A 25,922-nucleotide genomic window follows, 5' to 3' on the forward strand; every position below is an offset into this window, starting at 1 on the left:
AACCGCGGGGAGGGGGTGGGCAGGGGGAGGAGAGACGGCGGCAACTTCCCTCCGCCACCCCGGCACCCCCCCCCTTCCCCCTTCCCCTCCCCACCCCCCCCCACCCCCCCCCGTCGGGCACCGTATTAAACTCCGCTGCCGGCAGCGCCCCGGCCCCGCCGCCCCCTCCCCAGCAGCGAAGTCCTGCTGGTGGGTGCACACGCAAACACACGCACACGGGGGGTGGGGAGGGGGTGGGGGGGTTGGGGGGGGGAGAGGAAAGTAGAAGAGAAAATGAAAGTGTCATGGGACCTACCATCGCCAAGTGCAATTAACGGGCTTCCAAGTTGCTGCGAAAAGCAAAGCAAAGAGGGTGGGCTTTTTTGGTATTTTGTTCTAAAACGTGTGTTTTCCACCGAGCCGAAGGAGGAGAAAATAAAAATTAAAAAAAAAAAAAAAAACAACCAAACGAGCGTCGCCCCCCCGCAAGAAATAAAAAATTTAAAAATTAAAAAAAACAAAAAACGAGAAGGATGAAGCCCCCCCCCGAGGGCGGCGGGCGCGGGGCGGGCGGTCAGCGGCGGGGGGCCATGCTGCGGGCTGGGCCGCTCCGCGCCGCGGGGCAGGGGCCGGGCCGGGCCGGCGGCGGCGAGTTCCGGGGCGGCTGCGGGAGGTGGCGGCGGGGCCGGCGGATGGTGGCGGTGCCCGCGCCCAGCCCGACCTCATGCGCTGGGAGGGGGGGGGTGGGGGGCTGGAGGAGGGGGGGGGTGGGGGGCGCGGTGGTTATTTTTGGAAAGCGAAGGAGGGGGGGGGAATAATAAAAAAAAATATTAGGGGGGGTCTTTTTTTTTTTTTTTCAAATTTAAAAAAAAAATTAAAAAAAACGGGGAGCGGGCCGGCGGAGGGCCGGGCTGCGCCTATGGAAAAGCAAGGCTGGCATCCCCCCCGCCCCCCCCAGCGAAGCCCAACTCCGGCCGGGCACGGCTCCTCCTCGCAGCCCGCAGCGCCCCGGCCCCATCGCCGCCGCCTCCGCCCGCCGCGCCGCCTCCGCCTCCTCCTCCTCCTCCTCTGCCTCCTCCCCTCGCCCGGGGCACCGGCGGCGCTGCGGAGGGGACGCTCCCGGTGCGGGGGCGGGGAGGGAGGAGGAGGAGGAGGAGGAGGAGGAAGGCTCCGGCCCCGCTCGCCCGGCAGCGCGGCGGCGGCCCACGGATGGTGCTGGTAGGTGGCGGGGGCTGCGGCGCGGCCCCCCCGGGGCGGGGGGCTGCGGAGGGAGGCGCGGGGCCGCCCCCCCGGCCCTGCCCGGCGCGGGTGGGGGGGGGAGGGGGGGAGGGAGGGAGGGAGAGGAGGGGAGGGGAGGGGAGCGGGGGGGGCGCGGCCCCGGTGCGGAGCTACCGCAGAGCGGGGAGGAGCCGCGGGCAGCGCCGGGCCCGGCTGCCCGCCCCTGCACCGGGAGCCACGGCGAGCGGCCCCCGCCCCCGGGCATCCCCCGGCCCCGCCGCCACCCGCTGCCGCCGCCAGCCCCGGCCCGCGGGCACCCCCTCCCCATGGACACCCCCTGCTCCACCGCCAATCCCCGGGCACCCCCATCCCTGCCCCATGGGCAACCCCTCCCCACGGACACCCACCCGTTCCACCGCCCATCCTCTGTCACCTCCATCCCTGCCCCACGGCACCCCCTCCCCACGGACACCCCCCATCCCTGCTCCACGGACACCTTCATCCCTGCCCCACGATCTCCCCCATCGCTGCCCTACAGACACCCCCATCCCTGCCCCCCGGCACCCCCATCCCTGCCCCATGGCACCCCCATCCCTGCCCCACGGACACCCCATCCACATTCCCCTGTCACCCCCCACCTCCCCCCAAGACTCCAGCACCCCCACGCCGTGCATCACCTATCCCCTCCAGGGTGCCCCATCCCTGTCCCCCCATTCCCCTTGTGCCCCCTGAGCACCATCACCCCCCCCTCCAAACTCCCCGTGTGCCCTCCAGCACCCCCTTTCTCCCCCCCCAGCCCCCCCCCCCCCCCCCCAGGTCTCTCTTAAAGCCACAGTCCACTTTGCAGCGGGTGCAGCCCCGGGGCGTGGGGGCTGGGGGTTGTGGGGGCTTTGCCCCCCCACCCCCCCACCCCGGATCCCGCTTGGAAAGTTAGGAGCGACCTGGGATCCGGGCTTGGCCCGGGAGAGGAGCCGGGAGAGCCTTTCCCTGCCTTTCCATCGACCCCTTTTGTGTCTGGACCTGTATTTTTAACCCTTGTTATCGAGTAATCCTTTAATCTTTTAATCCTTTCAAATAACCATGTTTTTCTATAGGAAGGCAAGAAAAATGAGATATATTTTTTTTTTTCCCCAGTTTATTAAGGGGCGAAGCGCGTGCTGTACGTCGGTATTTTTAGGCACGCTTCGTAGTCTTGAACAAACAGCAACATAATCTCTGTCTCTTGTGCTCAAACGATTTCAGTGTGATGAATAAGATGCTAAATAATGCATTATATATTTTTAAAATAAAAATTAAAGCAAGCTACGCTGACATCCCCCCTAGTTTTTATTTCATCATTTTCTCCCTCTTTATTTTTTTTGTTGGGGGGGGGACGACAGGGACGGGACTCGGCGAGCCCTGCTCATTTTTACAAGGGATCAGCTCGATTTTAACAGGGATTTCGTATCCACTGGAGGTTTATTTTATCCAGCCCCGTATCCCCTTTGCCTGCTAAACCCACCGTGCGCATACCGAGATGTTGGAGGTTACACGGCGTAATTTGTGTGTTTGCCGGGTATATTTTACTGCTGTTCAAGTTGTTTGTCAGACGCTGAAGTACGACGATCGGCCTTATGGAAATGAGAGCTAATTTTGTTCCAGTTTTCTATCCAAAAAAAAAAAAAATTCTTTATATTTACCAGCTCTAGAACTTTTTTTTTTTTTTTTTTTTTTTAAATCACCATCTGCTCCCCCCCCACTCCAAAAAAAAGCCACTTCCCTGGTTTAAAGCTGAAAAAAAGGCTTTAAATGAGCAGTTCGCTCGCCTCATCCCAGCTCCATAAGCCTTCGGGAATGTAAACTCGGCGATAACTTTGCTCACGGAATACAATTTTCATTTTCTGCCCGACACCGGGTGAGATATGGCACAAAAATAAACCCGGGGAAGAATTTGCCAATTTTGCTCGGTTTCCCGGGCTGCCACCCGCCTGGCAGCCCCCCTCCCTTTTGCTGCGGCGATTCCTGGGATTCGGAGGGGATGCGGATGCTCGGCTTCGGGCTCGGTGCAGTGGGCGATGGCCTGGTGGTGCTGAGCCCAGCACCAGGCAGGCGAGGAGAGAAAAAAAGGGGGGCTGGGGGGCTGGGGTGGGGGGTGAAAAAGCAGGGTCGGGGGTTTATTTTTGCTTCTGCAAGGGCCTGGGACGCGGGACGGCGGGGCCGAGGGTTTCTGCTGTAGTTATTTATTTTTGTGATGCTGTTCAAGTATTTCCTGGATGACTCAAAGCCGGGGTTGAAGGGCTGCTGGCCTTGTCCCCGAGACACCCCAGTGGATTTCCAGGGGCCTACAGGCACGTGCTGCAGCCCCCCGAATTTATCCCGTATCTCCTGGCTCAGCACGGGGCCCCGGGACTGATCCTGTGCGAACCGTAACAGCCGTGACCCGGGGCTGAAACCAGCTCAGTGCAGCAAGTGGCACCTGTGCCCCGCCGCAGCGCAGGCGGCATCGCGGCCACCGTGCCACTGCGGCCCGTGGCACGCAGCGTGGCTGCTGCTGGGGCTTGCTCGGTGCTGGGGGGGGCAGGCTCTGGGGTGCAGGTGCTGGGGTGCAGGTACCAGGGTGCAGGCAGGCAGTGGAGTGCAGGCAGGCACTGGCGTGCATGCAGGCACTGGGGTGCAGGAGCTGGGGTGCAAGCACTGGGGTGTAGGCGCTGGGGTGCAGACAGGCGCTGGGGTGCAGTTGCTGGGGTGCTGGCACTGGGGTGCATGCACTGGGATGCAGGCGCTGGGGTGCAGGCACTGGGGTACAGGCATTGGGGTGCATGCACTGGGGTGCATGCACTGGGGTGCAGGCACTGGGGTGCAGGCGCTGGGGTGCAGGCATTGGGGTGCATGCACTGGGGTGCATGCACTGGGATGCAGGCGCTGGGGTGCAGGCACTGGGGTACAGGCATTGGGGTGCATGCACTGGGGTGCATGCACTGGGGTGCAGGCACTGGGGTGCAGGCGCTGGGGTGCAGGCATTGGGGTGCATGCACTGGGGTGCATGCACTGGGATGCAGGCGCTGGGGTGCAGGCACTGGGGTACAGGCATTGGGGTGCAGTTGCTGGGGTGCATGCACTGGGATGCAGGCGCTGGGATGCAGGCACTGGGGTGCAGGCGCTGGGGTGCAGTTGCTGGGGTGTTGGCACTGGGGTACAGGCATTGGGGTGCAGTTGCTGAGGTGCAGGTGCTGGGGTGCTGGCACGGGGGTGCATGCATGCACTGGGGCAAGCATTGGGGTGCATGCACTGGGGTACAGGCATTGGGGTGGAAGCGCTGGGGTGCAGGCTCTGGGGTATGAGCACTGGGGTACTGGTGCTGGGGTGCACACAGGCTGTGATGGCCGCAGGGCTGGGGAGCTGCCGCCGGACCCCGCTGCCCACCCGTCCCCGCTCGTCCCAGCCAGCCCCAGTTCCCTGCTGCCACCCCAGCCTCACCCCAACTCCTAGTGTAAACCCCAGGCAGAAAAACAGTAAAAATACAACCCTTTTTTTGGTTTTGTTTTGTTCCTAGGCTGCCTGTAAACAGCATGGGGGGGGGGGGGGGGGCGTGGAATTCAAACCCAATTTAATTTTCCCGTGCAGGTCATCCCTGCTACCTCAAATGAAAAAATAAGGGGGGGGGGGGGGGGGGGGAAGGGTTGGGGCCTGATTCTGTTTCTCCTGGTGGGTTTTTGCAAGGGTTGAAGCCCTGGGGGTTGACGCTGAGTTACTCCGATTTTGGCGCAGAGACAGAGGGGCAGGATCAGGCCCTTTGTTCCATTCCTCAGGTTTCTATCCCAGCCCGGCTGCCCGCCCCCCACCACCCATCCATGAAACCAGCACCGGGAACAAGTGGAAATTCACCCCTTTCCCCCCCTCCAGTGAAATCTGTTGCTGCAAGACGAGGGTGAAACCCCTCAGGCTGCCCCACCCAGCCAGGTGCCCATGGGCAAGACCCCCTGCCTGCTGCCCCCAGCCCACCGCCCAAGCCCCCTGCCTGGCTGTGGCGCTGAGCCAGCCCTGCTCGCCCCCTTCTCAAACCTGGGGGTTCTTTCTAAAGGGCATTTCATGGTTGATTTGTGCTGCTAAGACGCCTCAGCGCCAACTTGGGGGCTCAGCCCAGGGGGGTATCGATACCCATGGAGCAGCGTGGGGCTGGATAACCCCCCCACCGCCATGGGAAAATACACCCCCAGCCTCATTAGCCTCTTGCTTGGGCTCGTTTCTTGCATTTTTTGCAACGGTTTTTCCATTGCAAAAAAGGTCCTATCCTGCTGGGTGCACCGCTTGGGACTGCTGACACCGCCAAGCTGCATCCCTCCCGGGAAGGAGGGAGAAAAAGGGAAATAACCCACGTTGGGACAGTTTTGTTGCTGCCTTTCTTTGCTTTTAAAGTAACTTTTAAGGAGAATATTCTGGTTTTGACCAGAATTTATTTACTTTATTCCTGCATATGGCTCTTGGCCTGGCTCCCAAACAGGCAGAGGTCTGGCCCGGCTCAATTCAAAGCCAAAACGTGCAATGAAAAAAGATTTTTTTTTTTTCCTCTTCTCTTTCTTTATAAAGCAGGTTTTTAACTGGTGAAATTGTTGCTGACAAGGGGGGGTTCAGTTTAAAAATTGCTAGCAGATTTCAGTGAATTATTCTGCAGGAATTTCAAGGTTTTTTCAGATTTTTTGCTGTGGCTTTTTTTTTTTTTTTTGGCTGCGGGTAAATGTAAATGTAATGTAGATGTAAAAAAAAAATAATATATATATATATATAACCCCCCAATTTCCCTTCCCCCCCCAGTATTTTTTCCATTGTCTCAAACATTACCTCTTCCCCCTGGATTTGGTGAAAACCAGTGCTCGCTGAGCCGCAGCCAGTAAGAAACCCCCTTCGCAGCCCTTTCCCTGCTCCTGCGCCACGCTGCACCGGGAAGCCTGACCTCATGGGGGGCCAGGCTCCCCCCAGCTGACCCAAAAACTTGTTCCTTGACATCAAAATGGATTTCGCCTTTTCCCCACGTGCGCCGGCCTCACTTGGTGCCAACACAGCTTCAAAACCACCAGTGGGGCCGCGGTGCCGGCGTCCCTAGCCCGGGGGGCTCGGGCACCCCAGCAGGGTTTTTGCAGCCACGTGTGGACGGAGGCGCCGGGGACTCATGCGAACGCTGAAATTTCACTCGTTAAAAAACCCTAACCAACATCCAAACCCTGAATGCAACCAGGAAATGTTTCCTCACATGATTTTTTTTTCCCTTCCTTCCCCCCCCCCAAAAAAAAAAAAAAAAAAAAAGAAATAAATCAAGTGCGGCCACTCTCCTGGGGCTGGTTTGTCACGTTGGTGTTGGGGTATTTGGGGAAATTTCTGGAGTGGGAGGAATGGGGAGAAACGTGGCCCTGTCTCTTTGTTCGGTGTGAGTGCATCCAGATTTGCTTTTTTCCCCTCCCTGCAGACGGCCCTGGCAGATGGGGGCTCCTGCCACCGTCCCTGTGGTGCCACCAAGCCACCGCGGCCACCCCTCGGCCGGGCAGCAGGGGACAGCTCGGCTTGGGGAGCGGGAGCATCCCGGTGCCGTGACCCCGGTGGCTTCCTCGGTGTGGCGGCGTGGCTCTGCACCGGCATGCCGCGGGCAGGTGCTGCTGCCGCGCTGCACCCAGCAGTGCCCTGATGCCAGGGGGGGTCCCCGAAACACCCACGTGCCAACAGGAGCGGCACCCAAGGGGACACACACCAGAAAAATCACCCCAAACGTGGCTTTGCTGGGGGGGGGGGGGGAGGGCGGAGGAGCAGGGAAGCCTTGCACCCTGGCTTTGGGGAGCAGAAAGTGAAAGTGGCTGGTGGTGGGTGCGGTGAGCGCGTCGTCGGGGCTCTGCGCCCCGGTACCCAGCTGGCACCCCTGTCCCCTGGGGGTTGGGTCCTCGGGAGCTGCCAGGACAAAAGCGGCTGGCGGTGGCATTTTGGAGAAGGAGTGGGAGGGGGAGGAATGGTGGGGGAATTTTAATCAGTTGCCAAAGCAAACAGAAGCGCAGGGAGGTAACGAGCTACCTGCTCCTGCCGCCCACTCCAGCACCTCCGCCTCACCGCCTGCCGCTGCGGCGCCATGCCCGGCCCCGAGCCCCCGTTCCCTCCATGCACGGTGACATCGGGGACCCAGAGCAATACGGGGGGCCAAACACCCCGGCAGCTGCGATGGAAAATCACCGTTACCCAGTTGCTCCAGTGTGACACCGGTGCCAGGCCTGGGGGACCACTCCCAGCACAGCCTTCGTGCCCGCTGCGCCCCAGCCGGAGCCCAGCACTGGCCCCTCGGGCGGCCTTTTGGATGGGGCGTTTGCTGCAGTAGGAAATGGGTTTGTTTGCCAGAGGAGAAAAACTGGCCTGGAATTTGCAAATAGAAAGTTTGAAGGGAACGGCAAAGAATTCTATGAGTTTTCCAGAACGAGCGTCCAGCCGTGCCGGTGCGCAGGGATGCGCCCGCAGCAAGGCGAACCGGAGCCATGTGCAAAAGTAATAGCGGGCGAAGGGTCCCTTCGCCGGGAAAAGTTTAGCAACTCACCTAATCAATTGCCAGCCTACGTCTATAGCTAAACCAATTACTGCAGACAAATTGGCATGACTATTCGGCTCGCAAAGCTCTCCGGCCGCACAAAGGGCTCGCTTTCCCCCTTCCCCTGCCACGATTTTACGAGAGAGGAAAATTACTCGGATGCTGAGCGTACTGTAAGTAATAAGGGCTTTGAAAATAGGCTCCTAATTAAAAATGATACCACTCCTCGTTTGTTTTTAAGCACACATTAAACTTTTTTTTTTTCTTCTTCCCTGCTGCATTCAAATGTTGGGGTTGCTGCCTTGTTTTTTTGGTTTTTTGTTTTGTTTTTTTTTGTCAAAACTGGCTTTCCGTGCCGTGATTCTGGTTTGATTTGCCTCCCCCCACCCCCCTCCGGGGTCTGCTTCGAATTAGCGAAAGCCAAATCCAAGAAGCTGGAAAGGGATATTATAGAATTTTCCATGTCCTTATTATTTTTTTTATTAGTGGGACCGGGCTGCTCGGCCGAGCGGGGAGGAAAAAAATGGCTTTTGTGGTTGCGGCAGTTGTGTGAGCTGCTGGCGCTGGGGCTGCGCTCGCCGGGCGCGGAGGCGGCAGCACCCGCCGGCAGCTGCACTCACCAGCCCCAGGGCTCGGTGGGGGGCACGTCACCCAAAGCATCCAGATGGGATTGCTCCGGCCTGGCCAGCTGCGGTGCTTTGCCATGGTCACCCTCTTCGCAGCAGCCCCGGGTGATGAGCGGGGGGCTGGGGGTACCCAGTGACGCGGGGTCCCAGCCTGCGGCATCCCAGGGGCCAGCTGGCCTGGCCGCGTGGAGCAGCACCGAGGGATGCTGTGCTACCCGCTGGAAGGTCTCCGGGGGATGCGGTGGTACCTGGGAGGCACATGGGTGCTCCTGAGGCACGGGCATCGCCCTGGACCAAGCGCCATCGCGCTGTTTCAGTGCCATTTGGCCACGTGGTGTTGGCGAGCGGTGCCAGGGACTGGGGACCTCGGGAGCCTCGGATCGCCCTGGGAAGGAGGCACGGGGTGGGAGACGACGACATTTCACGGTCCTGGTCTAGACTTGGCTCGTAAACCCGGAATTATTGCAGGAAGAGGGACTGCAGGCGGCACCTTCACAGGCTGCGGGGGGACGAGCCCATCCCCTCTAACACATCGCCCAGGCGAAGGCACCCGTGCCTCAGTTTCCCCAATCTGCACTGTGCTGGTGAAGGGGGATTCGGCGGCCAGTTCCCCCCCATTTTCGTGCACGGGGGGCTCAGAGCAGGGCCTGGAGAGTTAATGCCAGCGACGCCAGCCCTCAGCCGCCAGCACATGCTCTGCCTGGCCCTGAAACCCAGCCAGCTCCAGCTCCGGCAACAACAGCCGCTATTGTGTGCCGGCAGCCCCGCGCGGGCACCCAGCTGCCGCCGCAGGGTGGGAGGGTGCAACCGGCGGGTGACAAGTGGACTTTGTGTCCCCGCTTTGGGCTGCTGGTTGTTGGCTTTTTTTTTTTTTTTTTTTTTTTTTTTTAATAGGAAGCACAGAAAACAGGGCGTTCGGCTCCCGGCGTTTCTCCCAGCCCTCTTTGCAGCAAGGGAGGGGAAAAAATATTTTTTTAAGGCAACTGCTTGGCTATTTTTTTTGCCTTTTTTTTTGCTTTTTTTTCCCCTCTCTTTTTTTTTTTTTTTTTGCTTTTTTCCATTTGTTTTTTTTCCTTTTTTTTGTTTCTTGGGTCTTTTCCTATGGTGGCCACGGTTGCATCCCCTCAGAGGGGCTGTGTTTACCCAAGTGGCACCGTGTTTGTCACTGGGGCTGGCTTGCTCCGGTGTGTAAATATGTGGCGGGAGGCACGTGACTGTGCTGGCAAACATCCTGCTGCCGGCTGTCGGTGCTGGGCCCGTTCCTTCTCCCTCCCCAGCAGCTCCCGGCTCCCTCCCGCGAGAGCAGGGCCGAAGCCTCCCGGCTGCTGCTCCCCAAGCGCTGCCTTGGGGTTGAGCCCAAATCTCCAGCTGTTTTGGGGCTGAGAAGGAGCTCTACGGTCCCCAGCTGGGGCTGAAGGCAGAATTTGTCCCTGCTGTCCCATTCCCGTGAGCCACAGGAAAATAGCCCCCTCCCCCCTTTGTTAGGAATGGGGAAACTGAGGCACGGCTCTGTGCTGGCTTTTAGCCAGTGACGGCAGCAGGAGCAGATCAAACCTGCGGGGGAGGATTTTCCTGCTGGATCCTGAATCTTGTTAAACCAACATTTTTGTGCCTTTCGGGGTGAGGGCTGTTGCTGTGGCAGAGACACGGGGTCTCGCACCCTGCTGCCAGCTCGGCGCTTTGCCCATGGGCTGTGGGGTGCTGCGTGGGCAAAGCACCATTACAGGAGCATCGCTGAGGTCGAGCACGGGCAAGGCAGCGGGGAAGGTGCCCAGCCCCGGCAGACAAGCAGGGAAGGCACGGCATGGAACGGAGACAGACTGTGGCTGCTCACCAAAATGCCCGTGCTGGTGCTCCCCGCCTGCCTGGGCATCCCGGGCTGGGAAGGAGGGGGAAGGCAGCGTCACGGGCCAGGAAGCCAAGCCAAATCTCAGCCCAGTGATAACGTTTAACGTTGATTTTTGTATTCCCCTTCCTCCAACCTGGCAGGACTTCAGTGCCTGCAGAGCCAACGGCTCCCCCAGCCACCTCCCTGCCCGACCAGCCTGCATCCGCGTGTCCTCTCCATCCCCACCTGACTCCGAGGCCCAGACCTGCCAAGGCGCGGGGGGGGGGGCTTGGAAGCAGAAAGACCCCCCAGATAAAGGGTGTTTTGGAGGGATGGAGGCACCCTGAGGTCAGGGGTTCTTTGACTGGGAGCAGGCCCCTGTGGGTGCTTTTCTGTGGCCGGGCACTGTGCGAAGCTGTGTCCCGCATCCCGGCCCTCCGTGCAGGCTCATTCCCCACCAGCGGTTGCAGAAGACCCCTGGACAAACCGCATCAGTCCGTTACCCCCCCTCAGCCCCCGGCTGCCGCTTCCTGTGCAAAGGGCACAAACGCACAGGGAAATCAAACTGGTTGCAAAAAGCTGGGCTGGGAGGGGGGCGATTCCCCACCCTGATAGCCTGGGCACGAGAAGAGGCTGCCAGAGGACCCCCCCCCCCACTGCCCCGTGTCCCACCCTGAGGTGGCAGCTAGGCTTCGGGGGGCGCGGTGCAATGCCTGGGTCCCAAACTGTCCCATGAATGTGGGGTTCGGGTCACATCCCCAAAGTCCTGGGGAGGACCCCGCCAGTGCCCCGCATGGCGCATCCCTGGGTGGGGGCTGGGTTGCTCCAGCCCAGCGACCCCAGACCCACCAACATGCTGTGCAGGGCTGGGCCAGGTCTCATCCTGCTCCCGATCTGTCTTCCCGCTGGCAGTGGGAAGTGCGACGACAGCACAGGCTGGGGGGTGCTGGGGAGCCCCGCACCGCCTGCCCCGAGCACCATCAACCCAGCTCCAGCCTCTGAACTGGGAAGTCGGTCTCAAAACCAGTCCGACTAGAATAACTGGGAAGGCAACTGTGGTTTCTTTTCAGGAAAAAAAAGAGATCTCGAAAAAGAACTGAAACTGTTTTCATTTGGACAAAAATATTCCTAGACATTTTTCCACGTTTTGCCAGCGTGCAAGAGCATTTGCTTTTCATTTTTCAATGGAAACCCAGAGAAATGTAATTGAAAATGATGTTTTCCCTGAAAAAAAAAAAAAAAAAAGAAAAGGCAAAAAGCAATTACTGCTGAAAATCCCTTTTGGTAAAAACAAAGCGACTTGGTGAAAGAAAACCCTTCCAAACCCGGGCCTGACATGGCTCCCTGAGAGCTCTCCGGCCGGTGGGCGCAGGGGGGCTGGGTCCCTCGGGATGGGTGACGCACAGCCCCGGCCCCCAGCCCCTCGCCTGCCACCGGGAGCTGGGGACCGGTGTGCCAGCGGGCGCGGGGCGCAGCGAGGCATCCCCACCGCGTCCCCGCTGCATCCCCCGCGGCTTGCCTGCATTTTGGAGAGGGGTGTGAAGCAAACATGAGACAGCCTCAAACACTCAGTCCCATGGTGCTTTTTGGAATAGTGATAATTAAATTCAGACTTTTTTCCTTTCAAAATGCCCTGGAAAAATCCAATCACTTTGCAAATCAAAATAAGCATTTCCAATTAATCCTCTAACTCGAACCACATGGCTTTTAGGGAACGCGGTTGCACTCTGCTGAGACGCTATTTTTAAACTGGTGACGGCTCCGGCGATGTTCTGAGCGTGCTGCAGGCAGGCGCGGCACGGCCCAGGCAGCCGGGAGCTGCCAGAGCAGGGCATGGGGCACGGCATCGCCGTCCCCGCAGGTGTGAAGGCGCCAGGGTGGGTGGCACCTCTTGCTGGTGGCCCTGGTGTCTGCAGGGACCACGGGCTGAGGCTTCCTGAGTTCAGCTTTGCATGACCAACGTGGTTGTGGTGACCCCCTGCTCCTCCCCACGGCCAAGGGGTCCCAGCACCAGCACCTCACCCTGGGGGCTGAGGCTGCACCAACTCATCACAGGCATGGGCAGCTGGCTGGGCTCGTGATCTGGGTGGCCCGGCAGGGACAGGGGTGGTCAGGGGTGGTGTGAGAGCAGCACTGGTGTCACAGGGGGAGGATGAGAATGTTAAACTCTCCCCCTGAAACAACCCCCTGGGTTTACTGTGGAGACCCTGCGGGGGGGGGGGGGGGGAAATCCCAGCAAGGCTGGCAGCGCCCATCACTGCTCCCCGTGGTGCCAGTGGGAGCAACTGGTGGCACTGCTGGGCCACTGTCCCCCTCTGCCACCTCCCCTCGCCACGGGGATGAGACCCCCGAGGGTGCCTGAGTGAGGGCACCCGAGTGAGGGCACTCGGGGGGCCAGCTCCTGCCTCCTGGTCCTCGCCCCCACCTCAGCCCGGCAGTGACATTTCCAGGCCCCCGCTGCTGCGGCGGTGCCAAGGCAGTGCTGAGCCGTGCTAGCTGCCACCCGCCGAGCCCGGGGGGGGTTATTTTTAGCCCTGGCTGGGGATTTGGGTGCTAAGCAGCCGGCACCTCGCAAGCTGATTTGAGCGCTAAGCTGAAAAGCTGGGGACGTGGCCAAGGCAGGCGCGGATCTGGCCCCCGGCCCCCACCGGCCCCTGGCGCTGGGCGAGGTGGTACCCCAGCCCTCCTGGGGAGGGGGCTCTGGGTGATGCTGGGGGGCGGCATCCCCCCGCCTGCGTCTGTCACCCCCCCACGCTCCCCGTGCCCAAGGATGCCGAGGGGCAGTGGGGGTGCTGGCCCCCCTCCAGGGTGCGGGGGCTGGCGCTGGGAGAAGCTGCCGTCGGCAGGGCGAGGCAGGAGCGGGAGCCGCGCGCCCCAGCCAAAGTCAACTCAGCCATCGCCGTTCCCAGGCTCAGTGCGCTGACGGGCGCCCCAGTGCCCGGGGCCTGTGCAAGTGGGGTGCTACCCATCCCCCCACCCATCCTCCTCTTCCTCACACGTGTGCTCTTGCACCGGTTTTTCCTCCTGGTCTGTTTTGGGAGCATCCAGGAGCCCCACAGCAACCCCTTTCCCCAGGGGCTGGAGCCACGGTGGGGCTGAGCCTGGGTTTGGCACCGTTTCGAGCGCTAAGCCAGCACCTGGAGCTGGGAGTCGTGGGGATGCTGGGGGTCCAGATCACCCCAGTGTGGGGGCTGGAGAGCCCATGTCACCCGTGGAGGGAGAAATGAGGGTGCTGAGCTCCTGTGGGAGCTGCAGCAAAGGAGGGGCAGTGGAGCCGGACACTGGAGTGCTGAGAGTGCTCGGCCTCAGCTCAAGGTGCCCCAAACTTCACGCTGTGCCATGCCAGCCGGGTCCTCCCCACCAGCATCCCGGCCTCGCTGCCTTCATCACCTCCTGCCTGTGCCTTGTCCCCCGGCCTCGGCCATTGCCTGTCCCCACTGGGGTCCCCGCTGGCCATGCTGCCGGCTGGGAAGGAGCTGCTGTCCCCTGGGGACACCCGGCACAGTGGCAGGCTGGGGATGGTGCATCAGGCACGGTGGGCGAGTGGCAGAGGGGATGACCTCGGCTGGTCCCCCCCTCCCCTTCCCCCTTCCCCCCCCCCCCCCCAGCTACAGGGTGGTGCCCGCCGCTTGCAAAGCCCCGCAGCCACCGCACCCTGCCAGCTGGCTGCCAGCCCTGCCTGGCACCCGCTCCCTGCCCGCTCCTGCCTGCACACGCCGCCGGCAGGGCCCTCGCCCAAGCCCCAGCGCGCTCAGCACCTGCCTCGCACCCTGCGCCAAGGAGCCCAGCCTGACCCTCCTCCCTGCCCGAACCGCGCCGTCTGTGCCACAGACGCCAAGTTTTGCCCTGTGTGGAAACGCTTCGCTCCTGCACGATGGCTGATTTATCACCTGTAGCTCACGGCACCCAACACCCCACCGGGCAGCACGGAGCCCAGCCAGCACCGCTACCGGCTCCTCTTCCCCACCCGAGGAAGCCGGCAGCATCTCCGGCTGCGCCTGGGCCGGTGGGTGTTTGGCAGACAGGCGCGGAGGCGGCTTTCGGCACTGTACCTGTGCCAAGCAGGCGGCTCCGGAACGCTGCTGGTGCTGGCGGTACATGGCTGGTCCCCGTGGGTGCCTGTGGCTCCTGGGGGAGCTGGCGGGGGGGATAGTGGGGTACCAGCCGTGGGGGAAGAGGGGCCATTCCCCGAGTGTGCCAGGGGCAGGGTTAAGGGTATTTTGTGGGGAGGAAAGAGGCTGCCACGCCTGGCTCCCGGCCCCGCAGTGTAGGCTTTCCAAGCCGCTTGCCGTTCCTGTCTGAGCTTATTAAGAGCTGGGCTTTGTCAATAAGGCACCATGTAAAGCACATTGTTGTCTCTTAGCAACCTTAACTGGTTTAAGAAGAATTTTGTTTGGTTTTTTTTTTTTGGGGGGGAGTATAGAAGAAACGCACCAGGAAATGGCTGCGCCAGCCGGGTTCATCCGGGAGCACCAGCTCTCCCGCACGAGTCGTCGGCACAGCACAATGGCTTGGCCCCGGCTCCCCGACGCCCAGCCCCAGCTCCCGGCCCTGCTCCCAGTTACAAAACTGGAGCGTGGGGAGCACTGGGAGCCTGCTGGGAGAGGGGGATGCAGATCCAGGAACGGGTGATGCTGGTGATGGGGAGGTCACCGTGCTGTGCCAAGTTGGGTGCAGGAGGTGGGGAGGGGACCACGTCCCTCATGTGAGGGCAGGAGGGAGCTGTGGCTGTACCCCACCGCTCTCGGCTCGGAGCCCTCCCTGTGTCCCCAGCCCTGTCCCCTGCACAGGAGGTGGTTGAGGTGCCACAACCAAGGGCAGCACCAGGCTGGCGGTGGCAGAGCGGACGGGACCCAAGGTCCTCCACTCCTGCCCAAGCAGGACCAGGATGGATGGGGACAGGGGTCCCGCCATATCCCTGCCCAGGGTATACTGGGGTAACTGGGCCCCAGTCGCAGCCTCCCTGTGGTACTGGAGCTGGTTAATGGCAAACGGTGCCGGGGAGCATTAACCGAAGCGGGCAGGGGGGCGGGGGTATGAACAAGCGCAGAAGGTGAATCTGCAACCGCAGGAAGTCAGTTATTAATTCGAGTGAGACATTTTGCCCCTTGATTTCCTGTAATTGCGCCTTTATGTAACGGCGGGGGAAGGGTGGGCGATACCATGGGGAGGGGGCAGCCAGCGTGAGGGGGGTGCAGAGTCTGGTGTCCCTCACCCTGCACCCCTCCAGTTGCTCCCCGAGCCCCCCCATGCCAGCCCCGAGGGAGAAGGGTGTCAGGGTGGGAGCCAGCATGCCACCATGTGCCAGGGGACGTGGGGGACCCCGAGCACATCCTGTGCCTTCCCCACAGGAACTGCCCCCCTCCCCGTTCCCAGCCTGGGCCCCAGCGGGCTGTTGTGCCCTTGGGGACATGACTGGGGCCTCATGTCCTCGTCTCACCTCCTGGGTTTGGGGGACAGGAGCTGGCAGAGCCAACCACCCCCTGCGTGGTGCTGGCGTGGCGTGCAAACACGGGTGTGTTTGTGCAGGGATGCACTTGCACACGTGGATGTGACACATGTGTGTGCACTCACATGCCTGCTCACATGTCAGTGTGCATGCATGCATGTTTGTCTGTGTGTGCACACATGTGCGTTGCTGTGTCCCCCCAGCACACACTACAGGGCACCACCACGCACATGCTGAGGAACATGGGTGCACAGGCAGGCCGGTGGCAGGGGGACACGTGTGCCAGGGCCCACGGCAGCCCTTGGTGCCGGCTGGCGGGCAGCCAGGACCGCAGCGGGCTGGGAGGGGGCTGGGGGATGCACCACTCCCCTGCCTTCAATTGGCTGAGCGGTAAATAAATAAAAGGGAATTAAATAAATAGAGGCGAGTCAGTTTATATAATCGCTGGTACAGTTTGTCCTGAACCTCTGCACGGATTAGAGAGCTGGCACCAGCCGTGGGTCATTAGCAGCTGGGCTGAGCCCCCCCAATGTGGCCGCCCCAGCCCTGGCCCCCTGGCCAGTGGCACCCAGCCTTGCCCCCTATTTACCTACCCGGGTACTTTTTAACAAGCAACCTTGGGAAGGGCTGTGCGCATGTGTGCGCGTGTGTAAGTGCCTACATGGATGCGTGTGCACACGCGTGTGCCTCTCTGGGCACGTGCATGGGTATGTGTGCACACCAGAGGGCACACAGGTGTGTGCAGGCGCCTGCCTGTGCCTGAGCGTGTCGGGGTGTGTGTGCATGGAATTGTGAGCCTGCCTGCGTTTGTGTGCCTGTGTCCATGCACGCGTGTTCATGTGTATATGTGCATGGCTGTGCACGAGCATACGCATGCATGTGTATGTTTTCAAGCATGTGTGCGCCTCCGTGCATGCACGTATGCGCTTGTGGGTGTGCGCGCACAGGTGTGTGTGTTTATGGGAGCATGTGTGTGCACGCATGTGTATTTGCACATGTGTTTGCACGGGTGGGAGCATGCCAGCACACGTGTGTGCCTCTGTGTGTGGTGCACGTGTGTGCACACCTCTGCACAAGCATGTGTGTTGGGGTGGGAGGCACACACACACAGCCCGCTCCCCTCGCCCTGCCGCAGCAAAGGTGACGGCGTGCCAGGACACACTGGGTGCCAGCACGCCAGGGTCCCCGTGTCCCGCCGCACCCCGCTCTCTCCTCCCAATGCCCCAAACGCCCCCACACCCCCACCCTCGGGACCACAGCCGCCCCCAAACCTTGACACCCCCTGCCCCATAGGCCCCCATCCTCCGCAGCCCACCGAGGGAGGGGGGCCCGGCAGAACTTGGGCGGCGGGGGGGGCCCGGGGTGTCCCTAGGCTCAGCCCCCGCCCCCCGGAGCCCCCCGCCCGGCGCGGGGCTGCCCGTGGCCGTGGCCGTGCGCGCTCTGCTGCTGCCATCTAGTGTCGCCCACGGACGAGCCCCGGCCGCGGGGACCCCACAGCCCGTGTTCTGCGGGGGCCATGGGGCACCCACCGGCCAGCTCGGCCCTCGCCGTGGGGGCTGCTGGGGCTGCGACTCCCTCGTTCTGGGCCACGAGGCGCTGGGGGGACCTGGGGCAGCAGCGAGTACTGGGGGGACAGAAGCCCTTTCTCCGATGACCCCTGCAGCCCCACGCCACCAGGGAAGGGCTCGGAGAGGCTGGGTGCTGCGATGCCACCCAGACACCCCTTCACCTCTGCCCCCCCAGGACCCCCGTCTCCCAAGGCATCGTCTGTGGCGGGGGGGTGCCGGATCCTGATTTTACCCACCGGTGACCACCCCAGCACCCTTTGTCATTGCGAGGGCTGGTGGCCACAGAGGGGCCGACGAGCCGCCAGGGATGGGTGCCACGGGTGGGCGGCTGCACCAACGTGGTGCATCTCACCCCACTGTCGTGACGGAGGGCTGGGCTGCAACCCGCTGCTGCAGCAGCCCCCAAAGGAGCCTTTTCATGCCCAACGCTGGCGAGCAGCTTTCCTCCCTTTCTGCCGAGGCAGCTGAGCCTCCCCGAGATGGATGGCCTCACCCTGCGCTCGATACCTGCTGACTCAGGGACTTGTGCGCTAGCATTGACGGATCGGCCCGCTGCTTCCATCCCTGCGTCCCTGCATCCCTGCCGGGGCTCGGCAGTAAATCGGCTGTGCCGAAGCCAGCCAAGCCTGTGAAACACTCGTGTGCAGATGCTTGCTCCAGCCCCACGAAGAGGGGAGGTGATCGATGGGGTGTCAGCAGAGATTCAGGCTCCTTGGTGCTTTGCTCAGGGACGTCTTGGCAGGAGATGCCGCAGAGGTATTTTTAGCTGCGTAATTCATAGCTACCTCCAGCCTGATTAATTTTTTTCTCCATTGGTCAATCCATCACGCGCCCTTCACTGCCTGATGGATGCGCGCTGGGAGCGGGGCGTGCTGGGAGGGGCTGATGCAAAGCCCGGGCGCTGGGTGCATCCCTTTGCGTCAGCTCCAACCTTTGCTCCTGTTTTATAGAGGGTAACGCAAAATGCGACAAGCCGGGGCGCAGCGTGGCAGCGAGACAACCCGCCTGTCTCGAGGGGCTCACACCTGGCCGGTGCCACCCAGCCGGCTGCAGTGGTGAGCGGCCATGGGGCAGAATCGGTGCTGGGAGCAGGTGTTGACTGTGCACCAGCTCCTGGGATGCTCCAACCTTTGCCAAGGCACTTTCCCAGCTAGAGAGCCTGAAATGGGAGCCAGGGAGAGGCTGCAGCATCCCACATTGTTCGTCTCTAGTGAAAGCATCTCCACTTAGCCCTGATTCAGCAAAACAGTGTTTTTTCTGAGCGCTGCTGCTCCCAGGATGAGGACAGACAGTCCTGGGGACTGCCAGCATCTCCCAGGCGTGCGGGTGCAGAAGGTGGGTTCCCAAAACATTTTAGGGGTTAAAAGCAGACGGCTGATGTACTTGACACCTTGGTGGGAGATGGGGGCTGAGGGAGCTAAAAGGACCAGCCTTATTCAGGATTTAGGGTCCCATTTGTGTTTGCTCATCTCCCCAGGCACCCCCCCCTCCCACAAACCCTGCAAACGCCACGGCGAGCGGCACAACCTGCCCGTGCGAGAGCTGGCACGTGTGGGTGCACCATGGGGAACCCGGCAGTGGGGACACCCCAAAACCGCCCCCCACAGAGCCCCTGGGCTCCTGCCAGCCCCTTTTCTGGCCCACCAAGTGTCGCTGCCACCCCCGTGTCCTGGCGTGACCTGCCTCCTCCACGCCGGTGGCCGAGACCGGAGGCAGCGTGGGGCTGCGGGGGCCGCCTCAAAGGCCCAATTTTCTCGCTCTGAAGCCCCGGCTCTGTTCGAGGCATCAGGCAGGGCCACGGGGCCACCGGGGCAGCGTGGGTGCTCCCGAGCAAAGGGGCACCGTGTTCCTGCTGCAGCACAGGGGGCTGCCGGGGGGGGGACAAAAAGCCAGTGCCCTCCACCTACGGCCCTTTGATACTGGCCCAGCCTCTTGCCCTGGAAACTGCAGCCGCCCACGGCAGGGTCGCTCAGGGCAGGATCTGCCCTCGTTCCCCCTCCTCAGCCCCCCGCCTGACCCCTGATGGAGCTGGCATGATGCCAGGTGCCAGCCCTGCGCAGGGACAGGGGACACCCAAATGTCCCCCCCCTGGGTTTGTCCCTGCCTGTGTTGCTCACAGCCGGGGCTTTTGGGCTTCCCTTGAAAGCCTGAGTTGCTGCAGTGGCAGCGGCTGGTGCTTCCTGGCAGGAATCCGCTCAGCCCATCTGCTTCCCAGAAATCTCGCGTACCAGCCCGGGAGAGCCGTAGGTTCCCTTGCAAAGCGAGACGGGTGCTGAGGAGCTGCTGCAAACACCCGGGGACCCCACAGCCCCTGGATCAACCTCCTCCTGCAAAGCTGTGCAGGGATTCCTCTCCTTCCCCAAACCGGTGCCCCAACCGGCCTTAAGTCCGGCTTAAGGTGAGCCCCAACCCCTGCCCTGAGCCAAGGTGGGTGCTGGGGGACAGACAGACAGACGTCCAGGTCCTCCCATGGGCAGTAGCCCAAGGCCAGAGGCTCACGCGCCAGCCGAGACCTTAACGGCCCAGTAGGGAGATATTCCCTGTCCACAGCGAGTTTTTCTCCGTAAAACACTGATGGGAGAAAAGCACCTGGGGGAAGCCCTGGTGAGGACAACCCAGCACAGCCCCAGGCCTGGCTGGGACCTGGGGCAAGGCCAAGGTCAGCAGGAGGAAGCAGAAACCCCTGATGCAGGGAAACCCCCGACCAGATGAGCCTGGGTGGGGGGATTGAGCTCCAGCCCTCCCCGCCTCGGTCCCAGCCAGGGCTGCAGCAGAACCCCCATGTCCTTGGCCCGACGTCCTGCTTCTGCCCCGCAGCTGGCCTTCCCCCTCCAAAACCAAGCGGCCGAGACCCGACCCTGACCCCCCAACCCAGCCGCCCCCACTCACCATCCACCACGTCTTCGCCCTCACGTCGTAGCACAGCTGCCACTTCACCGAGCCCTCGGCCACCAGTGCCGCCGCCGTGCCCAGCGCCGCCATCCCCTCCCGGCTACTCCAGGAGGCCCCCAGCACCATGCCCCATGCCCGGTGCCATCACAGACTCTTTCCCCCACCCCTAAAAGCCCCCAGAGCAGCCTCCAGGCATGGAGGGCACTTGGAGAGAAGCAGCTGGATGGAGGCGAGGAATCATCCCTGCCTGGGAGCGCTCTCGCTGCCCCAGGGAGGCGGGCTGGCCGCTCTCGGTTGGGCTGGTGGGTGGTCACTGCACTGCAGAGGCTGTGCCAGCAGCCGGGCACGCCTGCAGGATGGCACCTGCACCGGGGGGTCGCAGGGACCCCCGGGGGTGGGAAGGCAAAGGGATGTGCAGGGTCTTCGAGGCTTTGGGCGTTGCTTTGGCTTTGGCTTCCCAGCAAAGGGGCTGCTGCAGGTGCCACCTACAACCCCCAAGCCCCCGCGCCAGGGACCCTTGAAACCAGAGAGGTACACAACCATGTCCCTGCATGGCTGACGGACCCCCCCCGCCACCCCCTCACCGCTGTCTGCCTGTGTCCTCCCAACACGTGCACCACGGAGCCGTGCTCTGGCTCTCACACCTGACGAAACTCAGGGATGAAGCGGGTGGGACACTCATCTGAGGGACAGGGGGTCTGGGCACCAGCAGAGCTGTGGGGGCTGATCTCTGCTTGCAGTGTGGTGGCAGAACCTGGTCACTGGCAGCTCCTGGCTGGGGGGTCCCAGCCTCCCTGCCCTGGCTTGGTCCCAGAGTGACCCGGCCCCAAGGATGTCAGAGGCTCCTGGGGGTGATGTCCTTTGGGCCCCACTGGTGCCACGTGTGCTTCAGGGATCCCCAAAGGATCCCAGCTGGGGTCATGCCTGTCCCCTTCTCCCTGAGCCCCGCTCTGCCCCCAGGGATGAGCTTTCCTGGACTTTGGGCTCTGCTGCAGGGAACCCCGACCTCCAGCGAGCACTGGAGGCTGTCAGTTGTCCATGTCACCATGAATATAGATGGATTTAGTATCCACCCTCCCAGTAATTACAACTTTACTGGGCGTTTGGGGGTTGTGGGCTGATCACCTCTGCATGTGGTTAAACTGGTGCTTACGGCTCCATTATCCCCAGCTGCAGCTGGGTCCTTCCAGGTGCTGCCCACTGGGACAAACTCCAGACCCTGCTGGGTGCCCTCCACTACCCCTCGCCCCCTGCCCTCCCTCCTGCCTGCTGTTTTACCAACCCTGCCAGCCAACATGCTGGCAGAGCCCAGCTCCTCCCCATGGCTTTACCAAAGATGCATCAGCTGCCAGGGGCATCCCTGGCACCCAGTGACCCATTGGTGATGCCAGTAGCAGGCAGGTGAGACCCAGGGTTTTGACGGGAGGATGGAGGAGGTTTGGGTTTTTTTGGGTTTTTTTGGCTTTCAAGGCCCAGGACCCACAGGTGAAGCTGGTTTTATGCTGAGCTGGAGATTTGATGACATTTGGGGAGATTTAAATGAGAAACTTTTGGGGATGGGAGTATCCTGCTGGCTGGGGTCTGCCAGTGCTAGGCCCTGCTGGTGCTGGGGGGCTCGGGCACTGCTGCAGGCACAGCACCAAGGGATGTGGGAGATGGCTGTGCCAGGAGGAAAACGGTGGGAGAGACAGGTTGCAGGAATTCAGCTCCTGGAAATAAGTAATTTCAAGGCCTGGAGATTCTGATATTTTTTTTATACAATTTTTTAATCCTCATTTTTGATCAAAAAGGCAGGCTTTTTTTTGGGGGGGAAAGAACTCAGGAGCTTTTTATGAACGTTTCTTCTTCTGATGAGACTTGTTTTTGTGCCAGTGAGGTCTTGGGGCAGAAAATAAAGACAATGGTGAGACATGGGAGCAGCTTGGCATTGGATGCCAGGGCTGGAAGAGAGATGCTTTGGGGCAAGGGTGCTGGAGGGTGGCATCGGGCAGGAGTGGGTGCAGACCCCGCGGTGGAGGTGAGGGCAGAAAGACCACGCTGAGTGAGGAAAAGCTTCCTGTTTAAGAATTGTTGACTGCTTGAAGTGCATGGTTTTAAAGCAGCGTGTGCCGGCACGTGATAACGTGTGTGTGCCCGTGTGTGTGCACGCACCAGTATGCGTGTGCACAAGCACCCCCGTGTGTTTGTGTGCATTTCTGTGGGGGTGTTGGTACATGCAGGCGATGCACTGACTGTGAGTGGAGGAGACGTGTCCTGCTCGAAGCAGGGCTCTCCTGCCCTGGGGCTGCCACGCTGGCAGAAGCAGGGAGGAGATGATATGAGACAGCACCCAAAAATACATCGGGGGCTGGAGAGACCTTGGTGGAGTTGGGAAGGGCCTGGCATGTCCCTGGCTGGGGGAAAGGGCCTTGGCAGGATCTGGGGGGACCCTGCACCTCCTGCAGGGCACTGTAGCCCTGTCAGGGTGGTGGTCATGGGGGTGGGCGCCGTGGGAAATGGGATGCTGCCAGGGATGAGGGAGTACCATGCGGCCAGCCTGGTTTAGCGGAGCTGCTCCGCCACCATGGGCTGAAGCCCTGACTCTGTCAGTCTGGAAATGTTTTCCACCTGCCAGTGGGAGACAGAAGGGGGGTGACACCCCCAGGGCAGGCAGGGAGCGGTAGCTGCAGTGCTGACTGCCATGCCAGGTGTTGGCACCCGCCCTGGTGTGGGCTGGTTCCACTGTCCCTGGGGCAGAGCTGCTGGGAAGCAGACCACCAGGGGAGCGGTGGTGGGGGGGAAGGGGATGGGCTGAGCCAGCTGCTCCAGCCAGAGGGTTCTGGGGCAGGACTGCCTCAGCATCTCCCCATTGCCCGTGATGATCCCGTCTACTCTGCCTTACCAGGGATCTGCAGGTGCAAAGCCCAGCTCTCCATGCCATGGTTCCCCTGGCAGGCAGGGCTCTGCAGCCTGCCACATCACCTCCTGGGGCGCCCCCCACTGCCCCCTGCCCATGCCTGGGGTGTTGTCCTTGGGGAGAAGGGAGGGAGCTGGCAGCTGTGCTGCCCCCAGGGTGGCCCTGCCTGTGCTGCTGCCTCGTGGGGGGGGTGGTGTGGTGTGGTGGTGTGGGTGTCCACGTGCATGTGTGCGTGGCTGAGGGTGTGGATGTGCACATGGGTGCTGCTGCAGATGTGCGTGCACATGTGGATGTGCGCAGGCACACCTGTGTGTGCTTGGGCTCCACAGACACACTGGGGTGGGTGTGCACCACGAGTGTGCATGCTGGTGCACAAGGATGACCATCCTTTGTGCTTCCTGCTGCTGCCGCCAGTGACCCCAGTCCCTCTGCTGGTAGGGGGCTGACCTGCTCCAGGCCCATGACCACTTCATGGGGGGCCAGTCCCTGCTGCCCCACTGTGGCCACACGTTAGTGACCAGGGGCCAGCATACGAGATCAGACCAGGGCACTTGGGTCCCACAGAGCTCCGCACATGTGCCCTCACTGCCCTGTGCCTCGGTTTCCCTTGGTATCTTTTTGTCCCCTGGTGTCCCCGATCCCACCTTCTGCTGGTCCCTGCAAGATGTGATAATCCCATGGGGGTGGCATAGTGCCACCCTTGCTTACACTACGGAGGCATTGCGAGCAGCAGGACGGAAGACTGAGTCCATCAACTGGCTCCACAGCAAGAAGGGAGGCAGACGGGGGCAGGCTCAGGATGAAACCCTGACTGAGCTCATGTTCCCAGGTGATGGAGTTGGGGGCTCTGCTTTAAACCCCCATGTAGGACCCCTCCCATGAGGATCAGGCGTCTGGAGCCGGGGTGCTGGTCCCTCCCTGGGACCATGACAGCTTCTCCAGCCCCTCAGCCAGGACCACTGTGCCCAGATCAGAGCATCTCTTTGGGATGTGGCATTCGGAGGTGGCGAGGGGAGAGGGGACCCTCTCGGCGAGGGATGATGACAGTTTACCCCCAGCTGCTTCGACCCACTTCAGAACAAGCCCAGTGTGGCACGTTGCTGCCTCCTGCCCCCAGGGGCTGCAGCCTCCTCCCTGCCTGCCCCCGGTGTGGGGTAACCGCTGCACCCTGAAACCACCCCCCGCTTTGGGCAGAGCCCCCCCGGGCTGTACAAGCCATACAGCCCCCCCGGCACTATGTCGCAGGACAGGTGTGTCCCCCCGCCTCGGAGCAATGTAGGTAGGACAGCCCCCCCCTCCCCGGGGCAGGGCCGCTCCCCTTCCCACGGGCGTGACAGACACCCCCCGGGGCCACACGGGCAGGACCCCCCCGGGGTGGGGGCCATCCGTTCAAGACACCCCCCCTCGGGGGTGCACAGGAGGGGGCTTTGCACCCCTTGGGGCGGGGACCCGCCCCCCAGCCCTGGGTGCGGGGGGGGGGGGCGGTGCCCGGCGGCCCCTTTAAGGCGGGGGCGGCGGGGTGACGTCAGGAGCTGTCCCCGGTGCTGAAGCAAGATGGCCGCCCGCTAGGACCCGGGCGGCGGCGGCAGCGGCGGCCCCCGCGCCCCCCCCCCCCCCCCCGCCCCCGGCACCGGCGCCGCCACCGGGACCATGTCGCTGCTCTGCGTCGGAGGTACCGGGCGGGCGGGGGGTTGCGGCTAGGGGCTGCCCGGCGGCGGCGGTGAGAGGAGGGGGGGGCGGGAGGAACCGGGGCTGGCGGGGTTGGGGCGGGGGGAGGGGGTCGTGGGAACGGCTCCATTCACAAAAACCGCCGCGTGGATTTATGAATGAACCGGCGGGGGCGCGCGCGGCGCCGGACTCGGGGGTGGGGGTGGGGAAGCAGCGCGGGGTGGGGTGGGGTGGGGTGGGCGCGACCCGCCCGCCGAGGGGCAACCCCCCCCTCACCCCCCCCGCCGCCGTAGGGAGCGCTCGGCAGGGAGGGGGCTCCCCCCGCCCCCCCTCTCCGTCTTCGCTCCCCCTCCGAGCTCCCTCCTACCCCTCCCCCCCCCAAACGCAGGCCCCCACGTGCCCACCCCCAACTCCCCCCACCCGTCCGCCCTCCCCCTCCCATCTCTCCCCAGATACCCCCAGCACCCTGCACGCCCCCCCAAGTCCATCTCCCGGCACCCCCACCCTGCAGACGCCGCACCCCCCACTTCCCAAACACCCCCCACCCCAAACACGCCCCGTACATCCCCCAACGCCCCACACAACCCCCCCGATTCCCATCCCTCCAGCACCCCCTCCCCAAACACACCCCCAAGCGTCATCTATCCCCAAGCACCTCCGTAATCCCACCTCCCCCCCAAAAACGCCCAAACACCCCCAGACCCCTCTGTCTTTCCCCACTCCCCCCTACAAAGCCCTAAATACCCCCCACCCCCCAAATTACACCTCCCCCTCAGCCCCCTGTGTCCCTGCAGGCATTGCCCCACCTCGAGCATGGGGATGCTGGGGGGGCAGGATGGGAGCATGGTGGTCTGGGTGCGGGTCAGGGGTGCTGGCCACCCCCTACTGGGGGGAGATGGGGGGACCACCCAGGGAGGGGAGGAGGGGATCCTCTCACCCCAGGTGAATCCCACAGTCTCGGGTTACTCCGGATTGAGTGCTCAGTCTGGGGGGTGGGTGGGCGGAGAAGTCTGGGGGGGTCCCTTTCCCCTCTTTAGGCCCTGTGGCAGCCCGATGGGGAGGGGGTGGCACTTGTGGGTCCCAGGGTGGCAGGGCAGAGGTGGCAGAGTGGCAGCTGGGGACAAGGTGGGACACAGGTTGTCTGGGATTCCCCTACCAGTGTCACCTTCCCAGGAGAAATCAGGATGAAAATGGGGGCTCCCCCACTGCTGCCTGAACTCAGCGAGATGGGGGGCTGTGCCCCCTCCCGCTCCCCCCTGTGTC

The 25,922-nt window shown here is 62.4% G+C and overlaps 2 protein-coding genes and 1 long non-coding RNA gene across 3 annotated transcripts in view; 2 read left to right on the forward strand and 1 right to left on the reverse strand.

Annotated features, from left to right (window-relative positions):
- NFIC (nuclear factor I C) overlaps positions 1-714 on the reverse strand; it is a 42,722-nt gene extending 42,008 nt beyond the window's left edge. The window contains exon 1 of the mRNA XM_080384083.1: positions 296-714. Coding sequence (XP_080240209.1) covers positions 296-298 — 3 coding nt within the window. The 5' untranslated portion in view covers positions 299-714. The remainder of the gene's footprint in view (positions 1-295) is intronic.
- Positions 715-1,335: 621 nt separating this feature from the next.
- Positions 1,336-2,899, forward strand: LOC308062493. Its single transcript, XR_013927607.1, has 2 exons — positions 1,336-2,242; positions 2,332-2,899. It is a non-coding gene; the product is annotated as an uncharacterized lncRNA (long non-coding RNA).
- A 1,267-nt stretch (positions 2,900-4,166) lies between these two features.
- The window catches only part of UNC13A (unc-13 homolog A), a 60,230-nt gene continuing 38,474 nt past the window's right edge, over positions 4,167-25,922 (forward strand). The window contains exon 1 of the mRNA XM_080382996.1: positions 4,167-24,663. Coding sequence (XP_080239122.1) covers positions 24,642-24,663 — 22 coding nt within the window. The 5' untranslated portion in view covers positions 4,167-24,641. The remainder of the gene's footprint in view (positions 24,664-25,922) is intronic.

The sequence above is a fragment of the Falco punctatus genome (genome assembly GCF_963210335.1).
Source record: "Falco punctatus genome assembly, chromosome: 4".
In the NCBI taxonomy this organism is placed as follows: domain Eukaryota; kingdom Metazoa; phylum Chordata; class Aves; order Falconiformes; family Falconidae; genus Falco; species Falco punctatus.